Source organism: Zalophus californianus, chromosome 10 (genome assembly GCF_009762305.2).
Source record: "Zalophus californianus isolate mZalCal1 chromosome 10, mZalCal1.pri.v2, whole genome shotgun sequence".
NCBI lineage: Eukaryota > Metazoa > Chordata > Mammalia > Carnivora > Otariidae > Zalophus > Zalophus californianus.
In genome coordinates this window covers 43567794-43589747 of record NC_045604.1, presented here as the reverse complement: position 1 = coordinate 43589747, position 21954 = coordinate 43567794, and the positions used below count along the sequence as shown (strand labels likewise).

The 21954-nt window shown below is 45.7% G+C and overlaps 1 protein-coding gene across 9 annotated transcripts in view; it reads left to right on the top strand.

Annotated features, from left to right (window-relative positions):
* The window catches only part of RGS8 (regulator of G protein signaling 8), a 40871-nt gene that overhangs the window by 3530 nt on the left and 15387 nt on the right, over nt 1-21954 (top strand). For 3 of the 9 annotated variants that reach the window (XR_003523408.2, XM_027613966.2, XM_027613965.2), the window contains exons 2-4: nt 9695-9768; nt 14485-14586; nt 15436-15500. Coding sequence is in view for 8 of the 9 variants with exons in the window: in XM_027613966.2 (XP_027469767.1) it covers nt 9695-9768; nt 14485-14586; nt 15436-15500 (241 nt within the window). In the remaining variant the exon portion in view is untranslated. Of the gene's footprint in view, nt 1-6672; nt 6704-8456; nt 8573-9303; nt 9346-9500; nt 9559-9694; nt 9769-11689; nt 11819-14484; nt 14587-15435; nt 15501-21954 lie in introns of those variants that run through there. The other 6 variants (XM_027613971.2, XM_027613969.2, XM_027613972.2 and 3 more) reach the window with 6 other exon arrangements.

The window sequence follows — 21954 nt, the reverse complement described above, 5'->3', positions numbered from 1 at the left end:
TCCATGTGGTGTTGGGTCCCTGCTTTCTATGACTCCAATGCTGTCAATGTGACTTCATGGAGATTGAATAATGCACAATCCATGTTTGCTTATCTATCTCACTGAATTCTTACAATAAAACAGGAGGTGAGCATGGCCTTAGGAATTCTGATTTCATAGATAAGAAAGCAAGGCCTTCCGCCAAGATGACCGAGCCATGAATGGGCAGAGTGGGAACTCGAACCCTCGTCACTAGACATTGGAGCCTGTGCCATTTCTATGACTTCAAGCTGTCTCTCCCTGCCAGTATCCTGCTCTAAACATGGTCTCACTCACCTGTCTGCTGGCTGGTTCAGTTAGGTTCAACAAACATTTATGGAGCATCTTCTTGGTTCCAGGCACTGTGCTAGATGTGGGAGATATAGAGATGAAAAATACAGCTTTCACATATGCAATGTGCATAGGTAGTGTACTATGCCTGGTACATTGCTTGGCACATAGGAGATACCTAAATATTAGTTGAATAAGTGGATGAATGAAGGAATGAATGAATGAAAACACTTTCCTGCTCTTGATGGACTTAAGAGTCCAGTTAGGAGAAGAGACTTGCAGGCACCTAATCACAGCACGTTCTGATGTAGAGAAGCATGTCTGGATCACAGAGACAAAAGACATTGAGGACAAGAACCAGGGACCATGGAGCAGGACATGGAGCAGAGCAGTACTAGTAAGGATGGAGAGGAGGGGACAGATGGGAAAATTGCGAGGGAGATTTAATCAGTATGATTTGGTAATTGGCTGACTATAGGAGATGAGAGAAAAGGAGTCTTGTCTAATTACTTCCCTATTTCCAGCTTGAGTTACTCAGTGGATGGTGGTGTCAGAAACTGAGACCAGGAATTCCAGAGGAAGAAGATCTGTATGTGTGTGTGAGGTGACACGGGGGATGGGGGTGGGGGATAGAACGGGTCGGAAAAAGAAGGGACTATGATGTGCTCAATTTTTAGATGTATTTGTATTTGTTGTGTCTGTGGGATACCTGAGGGGTATGTTCAGCAATCCATGGGCCATAAAAATCTATATAATTGGAAGAGGGACCAGAATTAGTGGACAATATTCAGAAATGGTCAGTATACCCGATGTAGTTGGGACTATGGGCAAGAATGAGATTGCTCAAGGTGCATTTAAGGAGAAAAGTGCGGGAAACCAAGGCTAGAGGGTAGGAGAACGTCAGCATTATAAGGTAGGCAGAGGAAGGGCCAGCAAAGGAGACCAACAGGAAGGCCAGTTAGGAGAGTGTAAAGCTGAGGAGGTCAAGGGGGTGGAGGTACCTGAACTGAATGGTCACCATGGCAAATGCAGCTTAAGAGGTTCATAAGGACAAGGACCGTTGGACCGCTGAGCCTCACAATATAGAGGTCGCTCTTTCAGTGAATTGGTAGGGATGGAGGCCAAAATTGTAAAGGTCTGATGAAGGGATAGGAAGGAGGGAAACAGGAAATGTTTTCAGGTAGTTTACTGACAAAAGGAGGACCCCCCCCCCCCGGCCCCCGGAGAGAATTTTTTTTCTAAATGGAATTATTTTTATTTGTAAGTGTAGAATAACATGGGAGAAGGACAGTAAAAATAAAGGGTTGATAAAGCTGGGCAGGTGGGAAGGAGGGGCTCAGGGCAAGAGGAGGAAGGATTTACCTTCAGTAGACACATCTGTGAGTGGTGGGTAGGACGTAAGCTTGTGTGTAAATGTGGATAGACTTGCAGGGGAGGAGACAGGGAAAGAGGTTGAGATATTTCATACTTGAGGCCTCGGTTATCTTGGTGAAACAGGAGATCCGGCTGGGGGTGTGTGAAGGATTGTGCTTGTTGCCCTCTCTTTCCCTAAACTGTGTGGCTTTCTGCCCTTCGGCTGCTGGCCACTGGACTAGATCACACTAGTTCATAAAAACCAAGTTTACTGTTTAAGTCTCTGGTTATGATAGGAGTGGAGAAGGTTTGGGGAGGTAAGTGAACAGATCATCATTTGTATCTTCATCTGAGGTTGACTTATCGCCCTAGATTCTGGATGTGTGGGTGGGCAGCTCAGCAGTGGGAAGATAGGATGTAGTGGGATTCCACCCCTGGAGCTCTGGGCTGGAGTTCCGGCCATGCCTTAAGAAATGTGACCTTGGGGGACGCCTGGGTGGCTCAGTTGGTTAGGCTTCTGCCTTCGGTTCATGTCATGATCCTGGGATGGAGCCCCGCATCGGGCTCCCTGCTCATCGAGGAGCCTGCTTCTTCCCCTCTTCCCTGCTCATGCTCTCTCTTGCTATCTCTGTCTCTCTCTCAAATAAATAAGTAAAATCTTAAAAAAAAAAAGTGTGATTTCTTGGGCAAATTCTTTAAAATTTAATTTCTGTAGGTGATATCTAAGAGTCATACCCGTTCTAAATCTCTATGAATTTTGGCACCTGCTCCCTAGAAGTCAAATACAAGGCTTTTCTGAAAATGGATTTATTCATGGGGAAGAAAACTTACAATACAGGAAATCAATTCCCATTCAAATGGCCTCTTTCTATATTTCAGTTTCCTTGCACTAAAAGTTTACACTTTGTAGGCTCATTTGCCTGAAGCACATATTGTCAGTGGTCACACCGTTTGTAACATTTTTATGCACAATTTCAAATATACACAAGTCAAGAGAATAGAACAATGAGCACCTGTGTACTACATCCCACTTCCTACCCTAGATGATTTTGAAGCAATTTCCAGATAGCATATCATTTCAACTCTAAATATGTCAGAATGTATCTCTAACTAATAAGTTGCTTAAAAACAAATAACCTCAACATCAATATCACACTAATATCAATACCTAATCAGTGCTCAAATTTCCCCAAATTGTCTCCTGATTTTTTTATAGTTTTAAATTTGAATCAGGATCCCAAATCTATCTCACATACTGCTTTTGGTTGATGTGTTTCTTTAAATATATAGATATATATCTAACACTGGTGACCACTGTCAGAGGGACAGTCCTGTAATTCCTATAATCCTATGATGTCTCCTGATTTTGTGTCATTTTGCCCCATGTTGGTGTACCATTTAATTTTAGTAGGCCTAAGGAACAACTTCAGTTTAGACCCCAAAGTCTCTGAAGTTTAATTTTAAAATTCCTTCTAGACACACTTGAAAGGAGAAGTATAAAGATAGTAAAGAGAGAGGAGAGGTAGAAAAAAGAAAAGGCTGCTGTGAGTAAGTAGCAAGGAGACAAATGAAAGCTCGAGAGGAACAAAAGAGAATGAAAATGTAGCAGACACATGTCACCTCCTCTCCGCCTAGACTCCTAGGCGTTTGAAAATCCTCACAAACGTGTTTCATTTTGTTTCACCTCCGTTAGCAGGTAGTAAACATGCATCTTTAAATAATAACATTGTATTTATTCAGTGCCTTTTCCGGAGCAGTTTATCAAAGAGCTGAGCAGATGTCATCCAAGTAATCCTCTATGTGAAGTAAGGAAGGAGTAGGAATTCTAATTCCCGTTTTACATCTAACGAAGCAGATGAGATAGCTAATATTACTGGCTCACACTAAACACTCATTTGCCATTTGCTAAGCGTTGCGCGAATCCCTCAGTTAATATGTATAACAATCCTTTAACAAGCCTACGACATTGGTACTGTGATCTTCTTACCTGCGATGAAAATGACTCAAGGAGAGTAATATACCTATAGTTACAGATCTGGAAGATTACAGAGTGGGGATTGAAACTCAGGCTGGTCCAACCCACTCTTCTTTTTTCCAGGTCAGTCTACTTCCCACTAAATCAGCAATCTCTTCTCTCTCTCTTTTTTAAAAAAAATTTTCGCATATACTTGCTTGTTGGCAGAATTCCGTTTAAAAAGAAGCTCAGAGCGTCACCAAGCATAACACAGATTTTCCTCGACGTAGGATGGGGTTATGTCCCGAGGAACTCATTATAAGTTGAAAATATCATAAGTTGAAAATGCATTTAATACACCTAACCTACAAAACATCATAGCTCAGCCTAGGCTACCTGAAACATGCTCAGAGCACCGACATTAGCTATTGTTGGGTAAAATCATCTAACATAAAAGCCTATTTTAAAATAAAGTGTTGCATATCTCATGTAACTTATTGAGTCCTGCCCTGAAAGTGGAAAACAGCATGGTTGTAAGTGTACAGGGTCGTTGTAAGTGTATCAGTTGTTGACTCTGGTGATCACGTGACTGACGGAGCTGTGGCTTGCTGCCACAGAGCCGTATCACGACAGAGCACCCTGATATCCCACATATCACCAGCCTGGGAAAAAGGGCAAAATGCAAAACTGAAAGTGTGGTTTCCACCTAATGCGTATCACTTTCTCACTGTGGTAAAGTCAGACAATCAGAAGGGAACCATCATAGGTGGAACCATCGTAAGTTGGGGACCGTCTGTGGTAGGGTAATACAGTGGACTAGAATTTGCAAGGTATTTTCATTCCCACAGACTTTTTTATTTCTTTCTTACAACCATTCTGGAAAACAGACAGGACAGGTAATTTGGGTTTTACAGAAGAAGGAATTGACATTCAACTCTTTTCATTGTGTTAGGGATCCCATAGCTAACTAGTTAAGGTAGTTAGTGTTACAGAGCTAGTTAATGACAGAATTAGGACCAGAGGTCCTTTCCTCCCATTCCAGATCCTGTGCTTGTTCAGTTCTCTTTGCAAGCCTCATGGGCTGACACCTTTGACTGCTGACTTCTTTCCACAACCCTTCTGATGCTCCTTGTGAGAAGTTGAGCAGGCTTATTACAAATTAAGTATCCGGATGCTTGAACTGATGAGCAGGAAATGAGGCTGTTAATACTCAGAGGAATGAAATCGAGACGTATTTTTTTTTTTTTTAGTAGAATTTTGGGCCGAGTGGCCTCTTTCTGTCCTTCCTTTCCCTGTGTCCTTCCAGTCTCCATGGAAACCCCAAATCAATGCAGCATATGTTGATTCATGTTTCTGCCGTTACTAGGAAGCTACGAAGTGGAAATTGCTTTTAAAAGATTTGTGGAAGAGCTTTAGCATGCTGACCAGAATTCAAATCTAATATCTGAATGACTGTTTTATTAAAAGCTTTTAATATGCTACTGTCTTAGGTGGTATGTTGATTAAATAAACACACAGCAGGCGTTTGGCAATAAACCTGCACCTCTATAACATGGCTTTTAAAAATATTATATTGCAGACTTTAATTCCCTTTATCTTCAATTTAATTACATTTTTGTGGCCTGTGTGACAATGCCAGGTGCTCCTTTTCCTCTTGATTAATTCCACCCTGCCCTGACCAGGCTGTGGGGAATAATAGTTTGCAAATGCCTTAGGTACCCATGCGGCTGCCCCTGAGAGTCATTAGCATTAGACCGATTTCAGACTTGACCCGGAGACTGCAGAAGTCTAAAGTGCCTCCGCCATAAGGAATCCTCGGTGATTTTTCAGATTTTTTTCATGAACTCAAAATCAAATGCAGCTGACATTTATTAAACACTTGCTTCATACGAGGCAATGAAAATTGATAGCAAGGGGAGTAAGTCAGAGAGTCTGTCTTTGTGGGACACGTAGTCATTTGGGAGGATCAGAAAACATAAATCACAAGGATAAACTACAGATTATGTTACGGGCTGTCAGAGAGTCACACAGCAATGTGGTGGTGGTGTTAGGATGGAGGAATTCCTTCTGATTGAGGCGGTTGTGAAAAGCTCTGGAAAGGGGAATTTTTATCTTGCAGGTATTAGGTTTAGAGAAGGAACTGGGAGTTAAGAGGCAGATCCGGGGGCAAGGGTGGGGAACATTCTGGGCAGAGGGGGCAGCAGAGGAATCAGGCCTGTGTGTGTGCATGTGTGTATGCACAACGGGATATAAGCCTGGATAGGTAAATGGGACTGAATTGTTAGAATGTCAGGCAGGACAAATTGCTACCATGAAGCCCATCAAAAATTACTATACAGACCATTTATGGTACCTGTTCAGTGGGTAACTCTGGTAGTAGTGTAGCGTGCCAGGAGGTTTATGGGGAATGGGGGAGGCAATGACATGGGGGCAGGAAGATCAGTTACTTAGGACACCGTGGAAGAGGCATGCGCCGTGGTGGGTGCCCAATAACCTCCGAATGGCGGTGTCAGTGGATGGGGTGGATAAAGTTGAGAAATATTTCAGAAATATAATGAGAAGTGTTAAAAATCAATTCAACAAGGCAAAAGAGAAAAAGAAGCCAGAGATACCTATACGTATTACCTCGAGGGGCTAGGACAGAGTTATTTTATTAGCAAGCATAGGGGGCCCGGCAGGAAGGAAGGATTTGGAGGCAAAGGTGGTTGTTTCTGACACAGTTACATCTGCAGAGTCTGAGAGGGATGGAGTTGTCTAGCTGTCCTCTGGAAAAGCCAGTCTGGAGCTCATGAGAGGCAGGACTAAGCACCAATGCCGGAGAGATGCAGCGGCGCAGGCCTGGGAAGGTTGGATTTCCCAAGAGGAGCAAACGGAGAATGGGAAGAGCTGAGAGGTGCAGGGCAGCCTGAGAAGCCAGAGCAGGGCTTGTAATGCCTGTTTTCCTGGGAAAAACCAAATGTCGCTGCCAGCGGAGACGTGCTGTGCCCAGTCTCCGGCCAGAAACTCAGGAGCAGCAACCAGAAAGGAATCCAGAGCTCTCTATTCCTGGGCCAGGGCTATAAGCCCTGGGACACAGAGTCCAAGTAGGTGCGTGCCTTTCTCACTAGTACTCCAGCCTGCTTGCCTTTGCCTATCTCTCTCCTTCAGGAAAGGAGACCATGCCAGAATGCTTACCCCCTCGGTTCTGCTTAATTCTCACCCCCCCACCCCAGCCCCTGGAATTCTTTATGCACCTGCCTCTACAGAAAGGAAGATTTAACATAGAGGCCTCCCCTGAGAGGGGGCCTGTACTAGGTCTGTGCTTCTTGAACTAGGGTGCTGTGTGGTTATGCTTTGGTGTTCAGGAGTGTTTTGGTTTAAAAAAAATTTTTTAATTTTTTCTTTTTACTCCTGCTAGATGCATGTCCACATACTCTTATCCCTCGGCTCTTTATATTCCTGCTCTTTCTTAAAATGTTAGTAATAATTCTATCTTTCCTTAAACATTTGGGTTGGCTTATTGACTTCCTAGGACTGTATTATTTCTCCAAAGGCTAATTGAAGATTCTGATGCCTGGTTAATATTAGTCAGCCCCCACCTGAGACTTGGGCCCTTCCACAGCCCTGCCCTATCTCCTCAGTGCCTTTAAATCCTGGATGCCAAATGGGGCAGCATGAGACTCGGAGGGGGCCTTTATTTCACTATTTTAGCACTGAACGAGGAGTCCCGTGATGATACCACCTTTGTGTTAAAGCAAGGGGCAGAGCAAGGGTTGGGAACAGGAAGCTTGGTATCAGGCACCAGCTCTGCCACTTGTAACTGATTTGTCTCTGTTTCTCCATCTGTAAAATGGGGATGATAAAGATGTCAGCCTTTTAAGTTTGTTGAGAGAGTTACCAGTAGCGCAATGTTTAGCCCAGTACCTGGCACATACCGAGGGCTTGTTGGACAATGGCTGTGTGCATGGAATCTGGGAGGCTCCATCTTACCATATAACCTAATCTTGGATTAGGGAAGTGCTTATCACTGGGCTTTCATTCCCAGTTTATCTGTGAACCTGTTTGGTATGGGGCAGTGTATCAAGAATATGTCCAGAAGCAAAGGATTCTCTTTATGCTTCAATTCTAAACCCTGGCTAGCACTGGTGTTCAACGCAGGGAAACATTTCTTTTGCGTCTCATTTCATAACACTAAGTTCCCTTTACCTAACAGAGGCACACTGTGGACATTTTGCGAGAGAGACAATGAGTCACTGTGGAGGCAGCATCAGACTTTTTATTTCATCCTCTCGTCAGGCAACGTGGGGTTGCAGCAGACTCATGTCACTGTGAGAATACAGGGTATGCCACCAATAGATCTGCCAGGAATTCTGGGTCCCGGCATGACGTGGTGGGAAGAGCTCTGCTATAAGAGTGCTAAGAAAACAAGTCTGGTCATTGAGTTGCCTCAAGTTTCTCCTCTGTAACTCGGGGATAATATTCTCTCTGGCTATGGAATAGGGTTGTTGAGTAACAATACATGAACATGTTTCTACCTTATAGAAGGTTAAATAAATGCAATCTAATATTTTTAGTACCAAGCCATCACTTTCCATAGAGTTTTCTGCTGCCTCCAGCAAATGCCGCCTTCCGGGTGTCCAAAATGACTTATGGTAAAGGCTAGGTGAATTTGGAGCTAGTTCCTGAGTGGGAGCAGGAGACTGGAGTGGAATGGGGAGAAGGGAAGCTTTGTCCCAGGGCAGTGGTTTGCAAACTTTAGCATACATCAGAATCACCTGGGAGGCTGGGCTCCATCCCCTGAGTACGATTCTATAGGTCTGGGGGTGGGGCCTGAGAGTTTGCATTTCTAACACATTCCCAGGGGATGCTGACGCTGCAGGTCCAAGGACCATACTCGGAGAACTACACTACTAGGGCAAGCAGGAAGCGACAGTCCTCCTTCTGGAACTGAAACAGGCAGTGTGAAGATCTATGTGGGTAAGGTCGTTTGGAAGAAACAATTGCAGAAGACAGAAAAATTAGGGATAATGTGCCGATTGGGCAGAACAAAGGGAAAAGTCTCACTCCATAACAAATGCAAACAGGGGGAAGTCGCTAGGTGATGGATGAGGGAGAGAGGTGAATTTCCACTGTAGGAAAAACCAGGAGCACAGAGTTGGAAATCTACATGTTTTGAGGAGGCAGAGGAGGTGGAAATTTCTCATTAAGAAGTGAGGAGTGGTGTGTTTGGTGCTGGGGGGTGGGAGTAGAGATAGACTGGGGGAGAAATGCCTCTGTCGAGTAAGGGGGACAGTTGAGATGTGGCAGAGGGGGTAATTTCAGGGCTGTGTGGTTTGGCTTGGTAGTGAAGCACAATAGAAATTGGGAGAAAGGGGGTGGAATTTAGATGTGTGACCTGCCCCGTAGCTTTCTTGCTCTCTGCATTTATCACATCACATCACACCCAGCAAGACAGCCCCCCTCCTCCTGGCTCATTAGGAGATTTGATTCGGCTTGGCTCCTGCTGTCAGCAGCTGTCTGGGGCAAGATCTTTATGCTCCCTGCTCCCTGAGCAGCAACCAGCCTTCAGCCAGCAGCAGAGCTCATTAGAAGAGGCCCCCCTGGACACTTGGTTTTCAGCTCGTTGGTGGCCAGAAAGAGTTAATACCGACGGCTTCGCTGCCCCCTGCCCAGCCTCTGGGTGCAGAGGGAGGCAGCTTTGGGCTGTGGGGACTTCTCCCGGAGCTGCAGCCAGAGCAGCAAGGAAGCAGGTTAGTGAAGAGGAAGGTACGGGAGGAGTGCCAGGCGAGCTCTGCTCAGGGGCACCTCCTGCATCCTGCCAATGAGGATGGGCGTGCAGACTGTGCCCGGGAGCTGAGCCGCCGCCCGCTGGGTGTAGGCTGCTTCAGTATTTACTGGATGTGACAAGCAGAGAGAAGAGCTTTCAGCGGGGCCCGCTTGCTGCCCGGCTGAAGTGGTGGGAGGTGTGTTGTGCATGCATGCGTGTGTGTGTGTGTGTGTGTGTGTGTGCACGCACGACTGTGCCTGTGCATTCATGCACACATGTTCTTCACCCATCAAGGATCTGACTGCTAAAAGAAAGATCTACTCTTTCCCCAGAACTCCTTAACCCACAGCCTCTCTGACCACCCTGTTGGCAAAGACCCGCAGGCCATGAGGACTGGTCAAAGACAGTGAGTATTGCTTTTGCTTTTCTCTTTCCTCTTCAAAGTGCCCATGTGGGCTGATTGCATTATCCATATTTAATTAACCTGCCTCTCCATGCATATTGATTGCTTTCTCCCCGCTGAGACTCTTAGTTTCTCTTCCCCTCTTTAAAAATCGCTGCTCTTTGCTTTTTAACCTTTGTTTTTTTTCCTTGAGTTCCCTCTTTCCATTATGTCCCATCCTGTCTGCCTCAGAGTCACCTGTCACTTGATGTCCACCTAACAGGGCACATTGCCGTGGGCCTTCCTGGGCCCTGGGGACCCCAAACTCCATCCCCCAGAAGTCAAGGGCCAGATGGAATTAGAGCCCCAAGGTGCTGGGATGAATGAGGAAGCTGGGGCCAGAGTCTCCTGCAGATTCTGATTGAATTGAAGTCAAGGCTAAGTGAAGGGAGGGTGGAAGGTCTGAGGGGCAATGGTGGGCAGTGCTGGATTTGGGAGGGAGAGAGGCAGGCATGGAAGCAGTCCCGGCAAGCCAGGGTGAGCTAGCAGTGGGAACGGGAAGAGCGACAAGGCAGTGACTGCAGGTCTGGTAATACCTGCCCCAAATGACCTTGCCTGCTCTGTCTGTGGGGGAGTCATCCTTGGTTCTGTTCAGCACCAGCGTAATGAAGGCCCCTGGCACGGGTTTCCCCTCCTCTGGGCGGTAGACCATAAGCAAGAGAAAATGAGGCATAGGTGCCCCAAACAGTGACTTCTCACAGCTGGAAGAGAACTGTAAACCTGGGAAGGGCTTCGATTTCCTGACTCCTGGGCAGGCAAGTAGATGCACCTTTAGGACAAAGATTAAGGAATTGTTCCTACTGTTAGGGAACACAGTCTAAGCCCAGTCTCCTGGAGGATGAGCTTTGATACAAAGTCTAGCTATTTTTTTTTTTTTTTTAGTTTTAACAAAGCAATCTTTTAATTTTATGAATTTTGGTATTATTAGAGAAGGTGTTTTTTTTTTTAAAGTATTTGTGAAATATTCCATGTAATACCAAACTAATTTAAACGGGGTAGATCCAATAGGGGCCTTATCTATCTAAATTAGGTTTCTTTTAAAATGGATTCTATGTTTGGTGTCAGGGTTCCCCAGGGAAGCCCTTTACGGATAGGCTGCTCTCTTCACGTGATTCTTCCTATCATTTCTGTGGGAACAAAGGGTTTGAAGCACTGAGACGGGGACCCTCAGGAGAGAGAGATGATCAGTCAACAAGCCCTCAACCTCAGTATCCCCTTTCCAGACTTTCCCGCTTTGGGTCTGGAATGGGCCAGTCCCAGGCTGAGGAAGGTCGGGTGGCCTCCATCTGGGCAAGAGAGAGTGGCTTGCATATTCATTTCTTCAGCTTTTGCCTGTGATCCTGCAAAGGAGCAGGCCTGTGCGGTGACAGGGGCCTGACAAGTCTCCCTTGGAGTTACTCCACCCTCCCCCTGCTCACACCCTCCCAAAGCTCCAGAACTCCAGGACGGGTTCCCGAGAGGCAGGCCAGGATCAGAAGAGCAGCCAATCAAGGAATTCTGGAGCAAGCGCTGACCTCCCCCCCCTTTCCCCCATCCCTGGCTGGCTGGTCACTTGGGCCCCACTGCAAAAAGACAAAGAGAACAGTAATTTTTGGCCTGCCAGGCCGAGCCTTCCTCCCCTGGGGCAATATGCCCCACTTCACGGTCATGGCCAGTGTTTGGAGAAATAGGAGTTCCTGACCACAGGCAGCAATGCGAATCCAGCCAGCAATTTGTCCCGGGTCATCCGTAGCTGGTCGCCCTTTGTCAGGACAAGCAGGCATTTGTGGGGAAGGGGCTGTGCAGGGGGAGGCCCTCTGTCAGAGGAAAGCCATCCAAGAGGATTTGTAGCACAGTCAGATAAGAGAGGGCCCCTCCCCTCTTACAGCAGATTCTTTGATTTTAGGTGAGAGGACGTGAAAGGGTAAATCCCTGTGCCCCGCAGTCCTATCTCCCGCCCTGACGTCCCTGCACACCGGCCAGAGGGTTAACCGTAAGCGTGTGCCTGTATGGCCGCTTTACTGATGCCACGCAGGTAATGATGCTCACCTGTCTCCCTGCCCCTGCCCTTCCCCCTCTCTGCCCCTTCCCACCCCCTGCCGTGTGAGCCTGCCCCAGCCTCCCATGGGTGGTCCGTCCCCTCAGGCCATTGGTGTGGACGGTGCTCTTCTTCTTGGGACTCTTCTTGCAAAGTCGTGGCCTTGCAAGCTGGACCTACCGCAGTGCCATTGACTGGGGGGACTCATGGGGTGGGACTGTGCATGAGCTTGCATCAAACTATTTAGGGACCTCTATAGGGTCCTGGCACAGGAAAGAAAGACAAGGGAAAGCTTACTTCTTTTTACTTTTGTTTCCTCCTTCCCTCCCTCCCTCCCTCCCTCCTTCCTCCCTCTTCCCTCCCTCCCTCCCCTCCCTCTTCCCTCCCTCCCTCCCCTCCTCCTCCCTCCCTCCCTTCCTCCCTCCCTCCTCCCTCCTTCCCTCCCTCCCTCCTTCCCTCCCTCCTTTCTTTTTAAGTAATCTTAACCTTTGACTCTCACTTCTGCTTCCATTATTTCAAACCTAACTAACAAGGTTATAATTCAGATCTCAGCTAGACCAGATGGAAAATCAAAACCACTGGGCCCCAAAGAATATTTTGTGGAAGATTTTTGCAAACTACTGGGGAGAACCACTGTTGTCTCGGTAACGAGTATACCCTTTACATCTAAAGGGTTTAGCCCCTGCTAAACGTTGTTAGATGGCTTGTGTGGATTTGCCATTTTTTTGAAGTTCTCTTAATTGCTCTTGGGGGCATCGACCTGACTATTCTGTGATTGATGATCCTGGGGCACGGAGGAGTGAACTGACTCACTGGAAGTTGGGTTTTGGCCTTGGTGCAGCCCAAGCAAGACCTTTACTTGAATTCACAGAATGTGGTGACTCTAGGGTGCTTAATCAGTTGCTCACATGACCTGGGGTCAGAGCACCCTGTGATTTATAAGAGTGAGTGGACATAGGATGCTCACCATCGCAGGAGAGAGAAGATCTATTGCCAATGTTTTATGAAACGCCACAAAATCGATGGCTTCATCACGCGCCTGGCTGAGATAAGAGGTGGCAGCACAGGACGTGCAGGCCCAATTTTCTGCAGGAGAGGGGATATTTCTGGGAACTTGGATGTTCCAGCTTTAAAAGGCTCTTGGAGATGGGCTGTGGAATACAAATGTTGTCCATCCTTGCCAAATATAATACCATCCCACTAGATTTGTTGGATAAGATTTCTGGGAATAACTAGCGTGGGTCAGGGATGGATGCCCATTTAGAGTGGAAGGAAGAGATTGAATTGGACAGCCTCTAGCGTCTCTGCCCAGGCCCCGGGATTCACAAATTAGGGGAAGGGAAAGCCACGCTAGAAGGACTTCCTTTCCACGTGGAGAATTACATCTCTGGGACTATTTCTTTGGCACATTGTTACCAGCGTGCATGTGGCAGTGCCCTTTTATAAGTCACTCTTTGGTCCTGATTGGATTACAGCCAACCCTTCCCACTTCCCTTTGCTCTCCATGTGAAGAGCTGCCATGGGTTAAAGGTCAGGGGTCAGTAAACTTACTCTGTCAGGGGCCAGAGAGTAAATATTTTGAGTTCTATGGGCCATAGAGTCTGTGTTGCAACCACCCAACTCGGCCCTGGTGCTCGAAAGCAGCTTTAGACAATATGTAAATAAATGGGTGTTGTTGTGTTCCAATAAAACTTTATTTACACAAACAGGCATCTCTCAGGGACACAGTTTGCTGATCTGTGGTTAAAGGTAAAAAGGGGCTAATGTTGGACGTTGGAGAGAGACACTAGTGTAATTCCTCATCGGACCTTCCATAACAGATAACATGTAAATGTCTGGTCCTTAGGAAAATAAAAAAATATGAGAATTTTAAAGATACATGCTAAAGTTTTAAACAGGTTGATTGAGAGAAGCCAAAATACAAATAGGAATATGAAAGCTTAGTTAAGTGACTAAAAGAACGGCGGAGAAAGGGGCCCTGGTTCTTAGCTGCTGGTTGTACCAGCTGCTCTGGCCCTCACCTACAGGTGTTGGTCCTGGCTGGTCTGTAGTCATTCATGCATCTGTACCCCCAGGTTTGGGGGATGAGTGGGGAGCACCTGAGTCAGAATTAATTTGCCTGGAAGCTTCGTTTGTGCTTGGAGGTTCTGTGATATGCACCTCTGTATTATGCAAGCAACCGTCTACTCTCCGTGCGTGCGTGCGTGCGTGCATGCGTGTGGGTACCTCTTCTGGGGCTTTGCAATTAGGAGCTGCGGCTGTCTTGCCCTCCTGTTGGGAGAGCAAAATGTGGATTGTTATTTTGTCTTCACTGTATTTCCTTTCCCTACAGAGAATCTTAATTTAGAAATTCTTCCAAGATAATGACCTTCATTGACTTACTATCAACTTGCATGTTAGCTTTGGGAAAGAGCATTAAGCCTCTAGGGGTAGGGTACTTACTACTATGCCAGGAGTCAAGTTAGGGAGTGAGTATATATATCCCTTGATCTTCTAGGTATTTCTCCTCTTGTTCATGAAATCTTTAGGGACGCCCTGGGGAAGGATGGGGGGTCAGGGGAGGCAGTGTGGGCTCCTGCAGCAGAGTCCCTGGGGGCCCTTTATAGAGCTGACAGCTATGATCATGACAGTTTCCCGTTCTTCTGCCCCTGTTCTTGTTGCAGGAACAAAGGAATGAGGACCCGCCTGGGATGCCTGTCTCACAAGTCAGACTCGTGTAGCGATTTCACAGCTATTCTTCCCGACAAACCCAACCGTGCTCTAAAGTGAGTAGTTTGGCCACATGGCATTCCCAGGGTGCTCACCGTGGGGCGCCCACCACTGGGCTGTAGGACCTGTTCTCCTCTAGTGAGTTGTTGACCAGATGAGCCGAGGGACAATAAATCCCTGCCACTTGGCGGCTCCTTTTATATCCCTGAGGCATGGATGTGAATTTTCCTTTTCAGAATGTGTGACCTAACTCAGAATAGGGACCCTCTTTTTACTTTTAAGAAAACTGTATTATCCACCATTCTTATAAAGCTGTGGTGAAGGATGCTTCTTGGTTCTACTTAGTTGTCAGTCTGAGGTCTCAGTTTGGAAACAAACACTCAAATATATTCTAAAACTCTGCTTAGGTTCAGATAATTTGGATTCAGTGCCTATACTGGGCAACTACTGGTTTCAATGATGTCATAGATGTACCTCATTTAACCCTCACGGGGTTCGGGGATGTGGGCATCGTGATCCCCATTGCAGAGGTGAAGAGATTAAGGTCCTGGTAAAATATGGAGTCGGGAGCTCAGCCTACTTTTTCTGACGCTAAGGCTGATTTCTTTCCATTGTTATCTTGACAACTTTATATCCTGAGCTTATTTAGCTTGGTTTTTTAGACTGAAAGCCAATATACAAATACATTGAATTCCAGTACTGAGGTTTGCCATCAGTTAGTTAAGAATGTACACATTTACAGCAACAGACTTGCAGGAATCCAGGGGTGGTTTTCATTTGCACGACCCCCGCCCCAACCGCCCGCCATTGTTCTGATTTGTTTCCCCGAGCAAATCTCAGTGGTTGCTGATGGAGAAGGAGGGTCATTTCAGAAATACTCAAGAGAGATGTTTCTTCTTTCCTAGGAGACTATCCACAGAAGAAGCCACGAGGTGGGCAGATTCCTTTGACGTGCTTCTGTCCCATAAGTGTAAGTAGAATTCAGGTTTCGTCATGTTGCGGCAAATCATCCATTTAGCAAAAGAGGCACCAAATGCCCACCATGATCCAGGTACTATGCCGGGTGTCCCAGACAGCTCCAGTCCCTACGCTCACAGAGCCTCCTGCTTAGGGGAGTATACAGATAACAAGATGTAATTTAAATGTAGTGGGAAGAGGGCCTTCTTTTCTGTGTTCTGGGTTGAAAGGATGGTCCCAAGAAGCCTTCATGTTTCAGCAGTTTTAGCAAGAAAGAATTTAGTTTAGGGAGTTGGAGTGATGGGCTCAGTGGGAATGACAGTCTAGTGTCCATCTTAGATCTTGTTTATAAAATTAAATGACCTTCCCCCCCAAGTCGCTGGAGAGTCTTGGTTTAGTTATCTGTCAAATGAATATTCTGTGCATTTTGTTAGTCACTTGAGTTGGCAGAGTTTTGTGTTTTCTTGTTGTTTTTTATTTTGGGGGTTTACTACCCCGGCTGTATCACACTCCTCAGTTTCTGGCTGGGTGTGGGTTTTACTAGAATGCATTTCTGCTGTCTCTCCTCTTCTGTTTTCCCAAACCCACCACCCCCTCCAAATTGCAGAAATAATCATGCATATTTCCCTGTGGGAAGGACACCTTGACGCCGGCCAAACTTTTTAGCTCTTGCTTTCTTCTCATCACAAGCAAGTCCAAATTCATCGGGCTTTGAAATCCTAGTGCCATTGAAATACATGGGAGTGGGAGAGCAGGGGTGAGGAAGAGAGAAGGGTCTTTTGCAGAGAAAAGGTTTCACGCAGACTTTCAGTGCTCCTTTTAAATTCTTCCTGTCAATATTAGAAATCCTGATTGATCTGGGAGCAGAAGGGTTGTTTTCAGCTTGGAGTCTTGTTTCCACTTAATTGGGGAACATGATTCTGTACAATGAGGTTAAGGGCATTGGCTGGTAGTCAGACCTGTGTTCTTGATTTTGACCCAGCTCAGCTACTAGATAATTGAGTGGCCTTGATGGAGTCCCCCGATCTTCAGATGTCTTTAGAGGTGATTTTGCTTTCAGCTGGATGAGCACTTCCCTCTGACTAGGCCCCTGGTCCTAATAAACTAGTTACTAAATGCTCTTGAATAGATTTTAAAATGAAATGCAAAATCTAAGAATAAGCATATATTTGTAGCATGTAGTTTTGTGAGACAAATAGTCATTTTAGCGTTCTATGGATTACACTTAGGAAGGAAAACAAGGCAGCAGAGACACAGTGTGTGTGACATACGGCTTATGTCACAAACAGCAAGCTTATGTGGTGAATTTGCCAAGGTAATGGCATATGTGCAGTGATAGTTAGGATTTGACAGTAAGGCTTGTTCTTTCTGAGGCCATTTTGACTTGTTTTCTGGAGTCACAGTAGGCTAAACAAATGTCACTATTAACTTACACCTTCTTTTCTGGCTGCATTTGCTTCAAGGTCATCTTGGAGTTTGGTTTCTATTTCAGCCTCATGACTGACTCACTTAGTTCAAGTCCCTGAGGCTGTTTCCTCATTCCAAAATGGTGATAGAAATACCTGTGTGCTACCTGTCACCTGGGTCAGGGAATCTTCATAAGAGGACACCTTTAGATGATTTGGGGTTCTCTACTTAAAGGTATTTTGAAAGAATATGGTGGTATTTTTTTTTTAAATGATGCTTTTATTTATTGAATGCAAAATAAATGTGCCTTAAGAATAGGTTTGCAAATTTCACAGCCAATTATTAATGCTGAGCGATTATAGACAGAGTTTATGGTGGTTCAATTAATGGATGCAATCTCAGTGTATATTTGGATTGCTGCAGTGGCAAGACCTGGAGATTTAAGAGCTTTCATGTTATTTGATTCAATGACTTTTAGACCTGAAGATGCTTGCTTCTGCTTCTCTGGGGGATGGTTTCGGTTTCCAGGAATGCAGTTAACACTTTTCTGAGATGGGGATTCCACTAAGGGGTTACAAGCTGACACCAGATTGCTTCTTTGTCAGACCACTGCAGAATGAACTGTAAAGTTCTGTGATCCTTCTTGGAGTCTGATGTTCTGTTTTGATTTCTGTTTAGTACGGAAATAAAAAGCCAATGGAGTAAATGTCTTTGAGAAGAAAGAGGCCTGTATTCATGGGTCACTGGCAGAATTTCAAGGTTTTAGAGCTTGACCGACTCCTCCTTGGGAGCCCTCAGAGCCAGGTTACCTTGAAGGGTGTTGACAACTTTCTTAAAGTCTAATTAATTTGGGCTAATATTGTGACTCAATTAGGGCTGATTAAGCTTTTCCAAAGGGATTGCATGTGTGCTGGTCCCTTAGGAGGGACAGCAGTTGATCAGAGGTGTGCAGGGCTTTCAATTAAGATAGCAAAATGTCCTAAAAAGTAAAGAAAGGAGAATCACTGAATGAGCTTCCGGAAAAAAAAAAAGTGCATTAGTCTAGAAACCACCCCCCTGGTAATCCTCTATACCTAGGAAACTGTCCTCCCTGAGTTTTCTATTTTGGATAATTCAGATAATTATTTTTGTTCCCATTCTCAATTTATAGAGCATCTTTACCCTCCCTGCTCTGCCTGGCTGTTTTGGGCGCTCCTTTATTTAAAGAAAGGTGTACTAAGTGTTCATGATTTTTGAAATCTGTGCTAAGCAGCTGGTTGGGGGCGAGGGCACCAAGATGAACAGGACAGTACGTCTCTGGTGGAGAGTGCAGCCTTCGGAGACATGGACATGCATACAAATCACATAAGAAATAATAGCGTGCTGCCTACAGACGAGGGAGCTTCAAGATTTCAAATAGAATCCTGATGTTCGGTGTTCCTCTTCAATTCCATTCTGTCAGTATTAAAAGTCCTCACTGACCTGACAGCAGCAGGTCTGCTTTGGGTTTAGAGCATGGTTTCCACTTAATTGGAGAACATGCTTCTGTACAATTAAGTTACGAACATTAGCTGGTTGTCAGACCGGCGTAAGGACGATTTTAACTCACCCTTTGCTTCCAAATAGCTGGGTAGCCTTGACGGAATCCCTCAATCTCTTGGAAAATCTGGTTCTTCATCTGTGCACTGAAGGATCTGGAAGAGGATGTCTCAGACACTGGATCCAGTCCTACCCTCTTGTTCTAGGATGCTGAGACTGGGCCTTTAGCAAACACCTAGGGCAGGTGGCTCGAGTCAGCGCTGCTTGCAGGGTCATGTAAAACCCCTTCAAAGCTGAAATGGTTCAAGCAACCAAATGAGGGGCTAAAGCACCTGTGTTATGAGGCTTTCTCTCCTTGACAGGGTCCTGCTGTGTAGGCAGCACTTCTCAGGTTCAAACCTCAGGAAAAGAAGAAAGCAACTTTACTTTTTAAACTTAAGAGGGAAAAGAAATCTGGAAAGTAAATATTTGGAGCAGTTTGGTTTCCAGTCACATTTGCTTACAAGGATAAAGCTGAAGAAGCATGCATGGAGGTCTGGGGGATAGACACCTGCTGAGGGCTTTTTTTTTTTTTAAAACTAAGAAATGAAAAATAAAATTGAAATTGCTGATGACTTTATTAGCTAACAAAGGATTTCTTTTTTTTTTTTTAAAGATTATTTATTTATTTATTTGACAGAGAGAAAGAGAGCACAAGCAGGGGGAGCGGCAGGCAGAGGGAGAGGGAGAAGCAGACTCCCTGCTGAGCAGGGAGCCAGACATGGGGCTCGGTCCCAGGACCCTGGGATCATGACCTGAGCCGAAGGCAGACGCTTAACCAACTGAGCCACCCAGGCACCCCAGCGAAGGATTTCTTTACTTTATTTTATTTTTTATTTTATTATGTTAGTCACCATACATCATTAGTTTTTGATGTAGTGTTCCATGATTCATTGTTTGCATATAACACCCAGTGCTCCATGCAGTATGTGCCCTTCTTGATACCCATCACCAGGCTAACCCATCCCCCCACCCCCCTCCCCTCTAGAACCCTCAGTTTGTTTCCAAAGGATTTCTAATATGGGTTAATTTGGCATCTTTTTCCTGCTCACTCAGGGACAGTTAGACTTAGTGTCTGTGAGCTGTGCACCTAGGCTGCCCCCGAGGGTGTGTGTGTGTGCATGTGTGTGTGTGTGTGTGCGCACACCCAGAAGACTTCCTGTCTCTGTAGCTCATACCCAGGAACGTGAAGGCTCCCAGCTTGTGGGAGATTTTTTCTGATGGGTTGCGGGAGAGCGTGCACAAAACTGTATGTCTTCTGCTTTGATTTCCTCATGAGGTTCAGGCATATGCTTGTTATTTGTCCAGCTTTTAGTGGGACATTCAGTCCTGAGCTCTGAATCAGTTCAAACTCTGATTCTCCTTCCTTCCTTCCTTCTTTCCTTCCTCCTTCCTTCCTTTGTGGGATTTTTTTGTTGTTGTTGGACATAAAAGTTGGATTCATTCCAGTTTTTAAGGGGACAGTGTAGACAGGGTTCCTTCTCCTTCCTCTTCTTTTTTTCAGCCTGATCCCACACCTGAATGACAGAGCACCTCACCCTGGGCATCCATTTGGTCCTTGGCTTTGTTTCATTGTTTGCACAGAGTGTGGAGGGTCTATGCTGACCTGTCCCCGCCAGGCCCAGGGAATGCCAGGTTAGTGGACTAGTACAATTGAAAGCTCTTTTGCATTCACAAGAGTTAGTATCCAGCTCTGCGAAAAGGAGACCAATAAAGAAGGTTTTAGTTTTTTAAAATTAGCCCCTTTGGGATAATGATTGAGATATAGGAAAATACAATGACCTGATCTGGTCACACAGCAACCAAGCAGAAAACCCCAAACAAGCAAAAACATGAAAGTTACGAGCTAATGAAATTCCTTAATTATTCATCCAAACGGTCCTTAGCTTTAGAATGTACAGTTTAACTATCCGGTTCCCATTTATTGCCTCGCCCTCCCCACATCCTTCTCCAAGCCAAAAAATCCTCGAACAGTGTTACTCCAAGTGTGATCCAAAGAAGGCAGCACCAGCAGCTGCTGGGCTCTTGGAAGAGATGAAAATTCTGGAGTTCTGTCTCAGACCTACTGGGTCAGCTCTTTGGGGGGTGGGGTGCAGTAAGTTTTCCTCAAGCCCTCCAGTAATATTTATGCCCACCAAAGCTTGAGAAGCACTGCTCTAAAACATAAGGAAGTAAAGCATGAATCTGGAGCATCTTGGGAGGCAGGTGGCCCGTGCTTTCCAAGAAGCCCACTGAACACTGGATTACATAGCCTTCCAATGTGCCTTCGGCGGTATGACGTCCATGGATCACTGATGCCAGCTATGTAGCAGGTATGGTGGATGCTGTTCGCAGTAAACATATACAGCAAGTGTGTTTTCTGGAAATTGGATGGGCCTCCAACACCCATTCCGTTGCTTACCAGCTATGTGACCTCCAGCCAATTGCATCACCTCTCTAAACCTTGCTGTCCTCATCTGTAAAAGGGGAGTAAGACTTGCCTTGCACAGTTGTTTTGAGAAGTAATTGTGATTGCGGTTGTGAAACGCTAAGCATGATAACGTGACACGGGGCGGGGGGGGGGGGGGCGCTCCAGAAAGGAGAATGATTTTGATTATTTTTGTTATAATACAACATTCAATTCACTGAGGAAACATGGATTTCACACTTCCTGTAAGCTATAGAGATGGCATCCGCTTCTTTCCACAGGCAGCGGAAGGTTGAACCCAAGGGTTGAGTGGGGACAGTATTAGAATCGCAGGGGGGCTTATTCAAATTCCATAATACCTCACCCTCCTTTGCCTCATGAGCTTTTGGTATCCCTGCCTCATCCCTTCCCAATTTCCCCTCAAGGGCTGTGAGAGACTCCCTCCGGGGATTTGGTTTTCAAAAGCCCTGCAGGCGAATCTGATATATTCCCTCTTTGAGCCTCTCCTCAGTGTTCCTATATCAGGCTAATTAGACAAGTATTCCGGGACATTTAGAATCTTTTAGGTGATGGACTGGTGCACCTGGAGTTTTATAATACTTCTCTCACATTGAAGGAGTCATTTGTGAATGCTTTTACCCTACTAGGGACCCTTCTCTTTTGTCTTCCCTTCAAGAGAAAACTCGTTGCTAATTTCTCACGATAGTTGCAGATACAGGCTGTAGCTTGATTTTTTTGTGGTTTTTGTGACTCGACCCAGCTTCTGCTTGATAAAATAGAAAAGAACATTGGAATGGGAGTTGTAAGACCCAGGCTGTCCTCAGTCGGCTGCTACCATGTCCTAGGAATAAGAAGCCACTCAACCTTAGAGCCTCACCATTCCCTGGTGTCCAGTTTAGGGCTTGATCCTAGGGTCTCTCATGTCCCTTCTGGCTCAAAGAGTCTAACAACTGTCAGGTCCTACTACTGTTGTAACATACCATCTTGCTCTATGTATACTAACAAAGTGAAGATCATTGAAGAAAATTATGTTAATCACAAGACTGAAGTATAATTAGCATGGCAGTTGCTTCCAGTAAATGTCAGTAACTGGAAA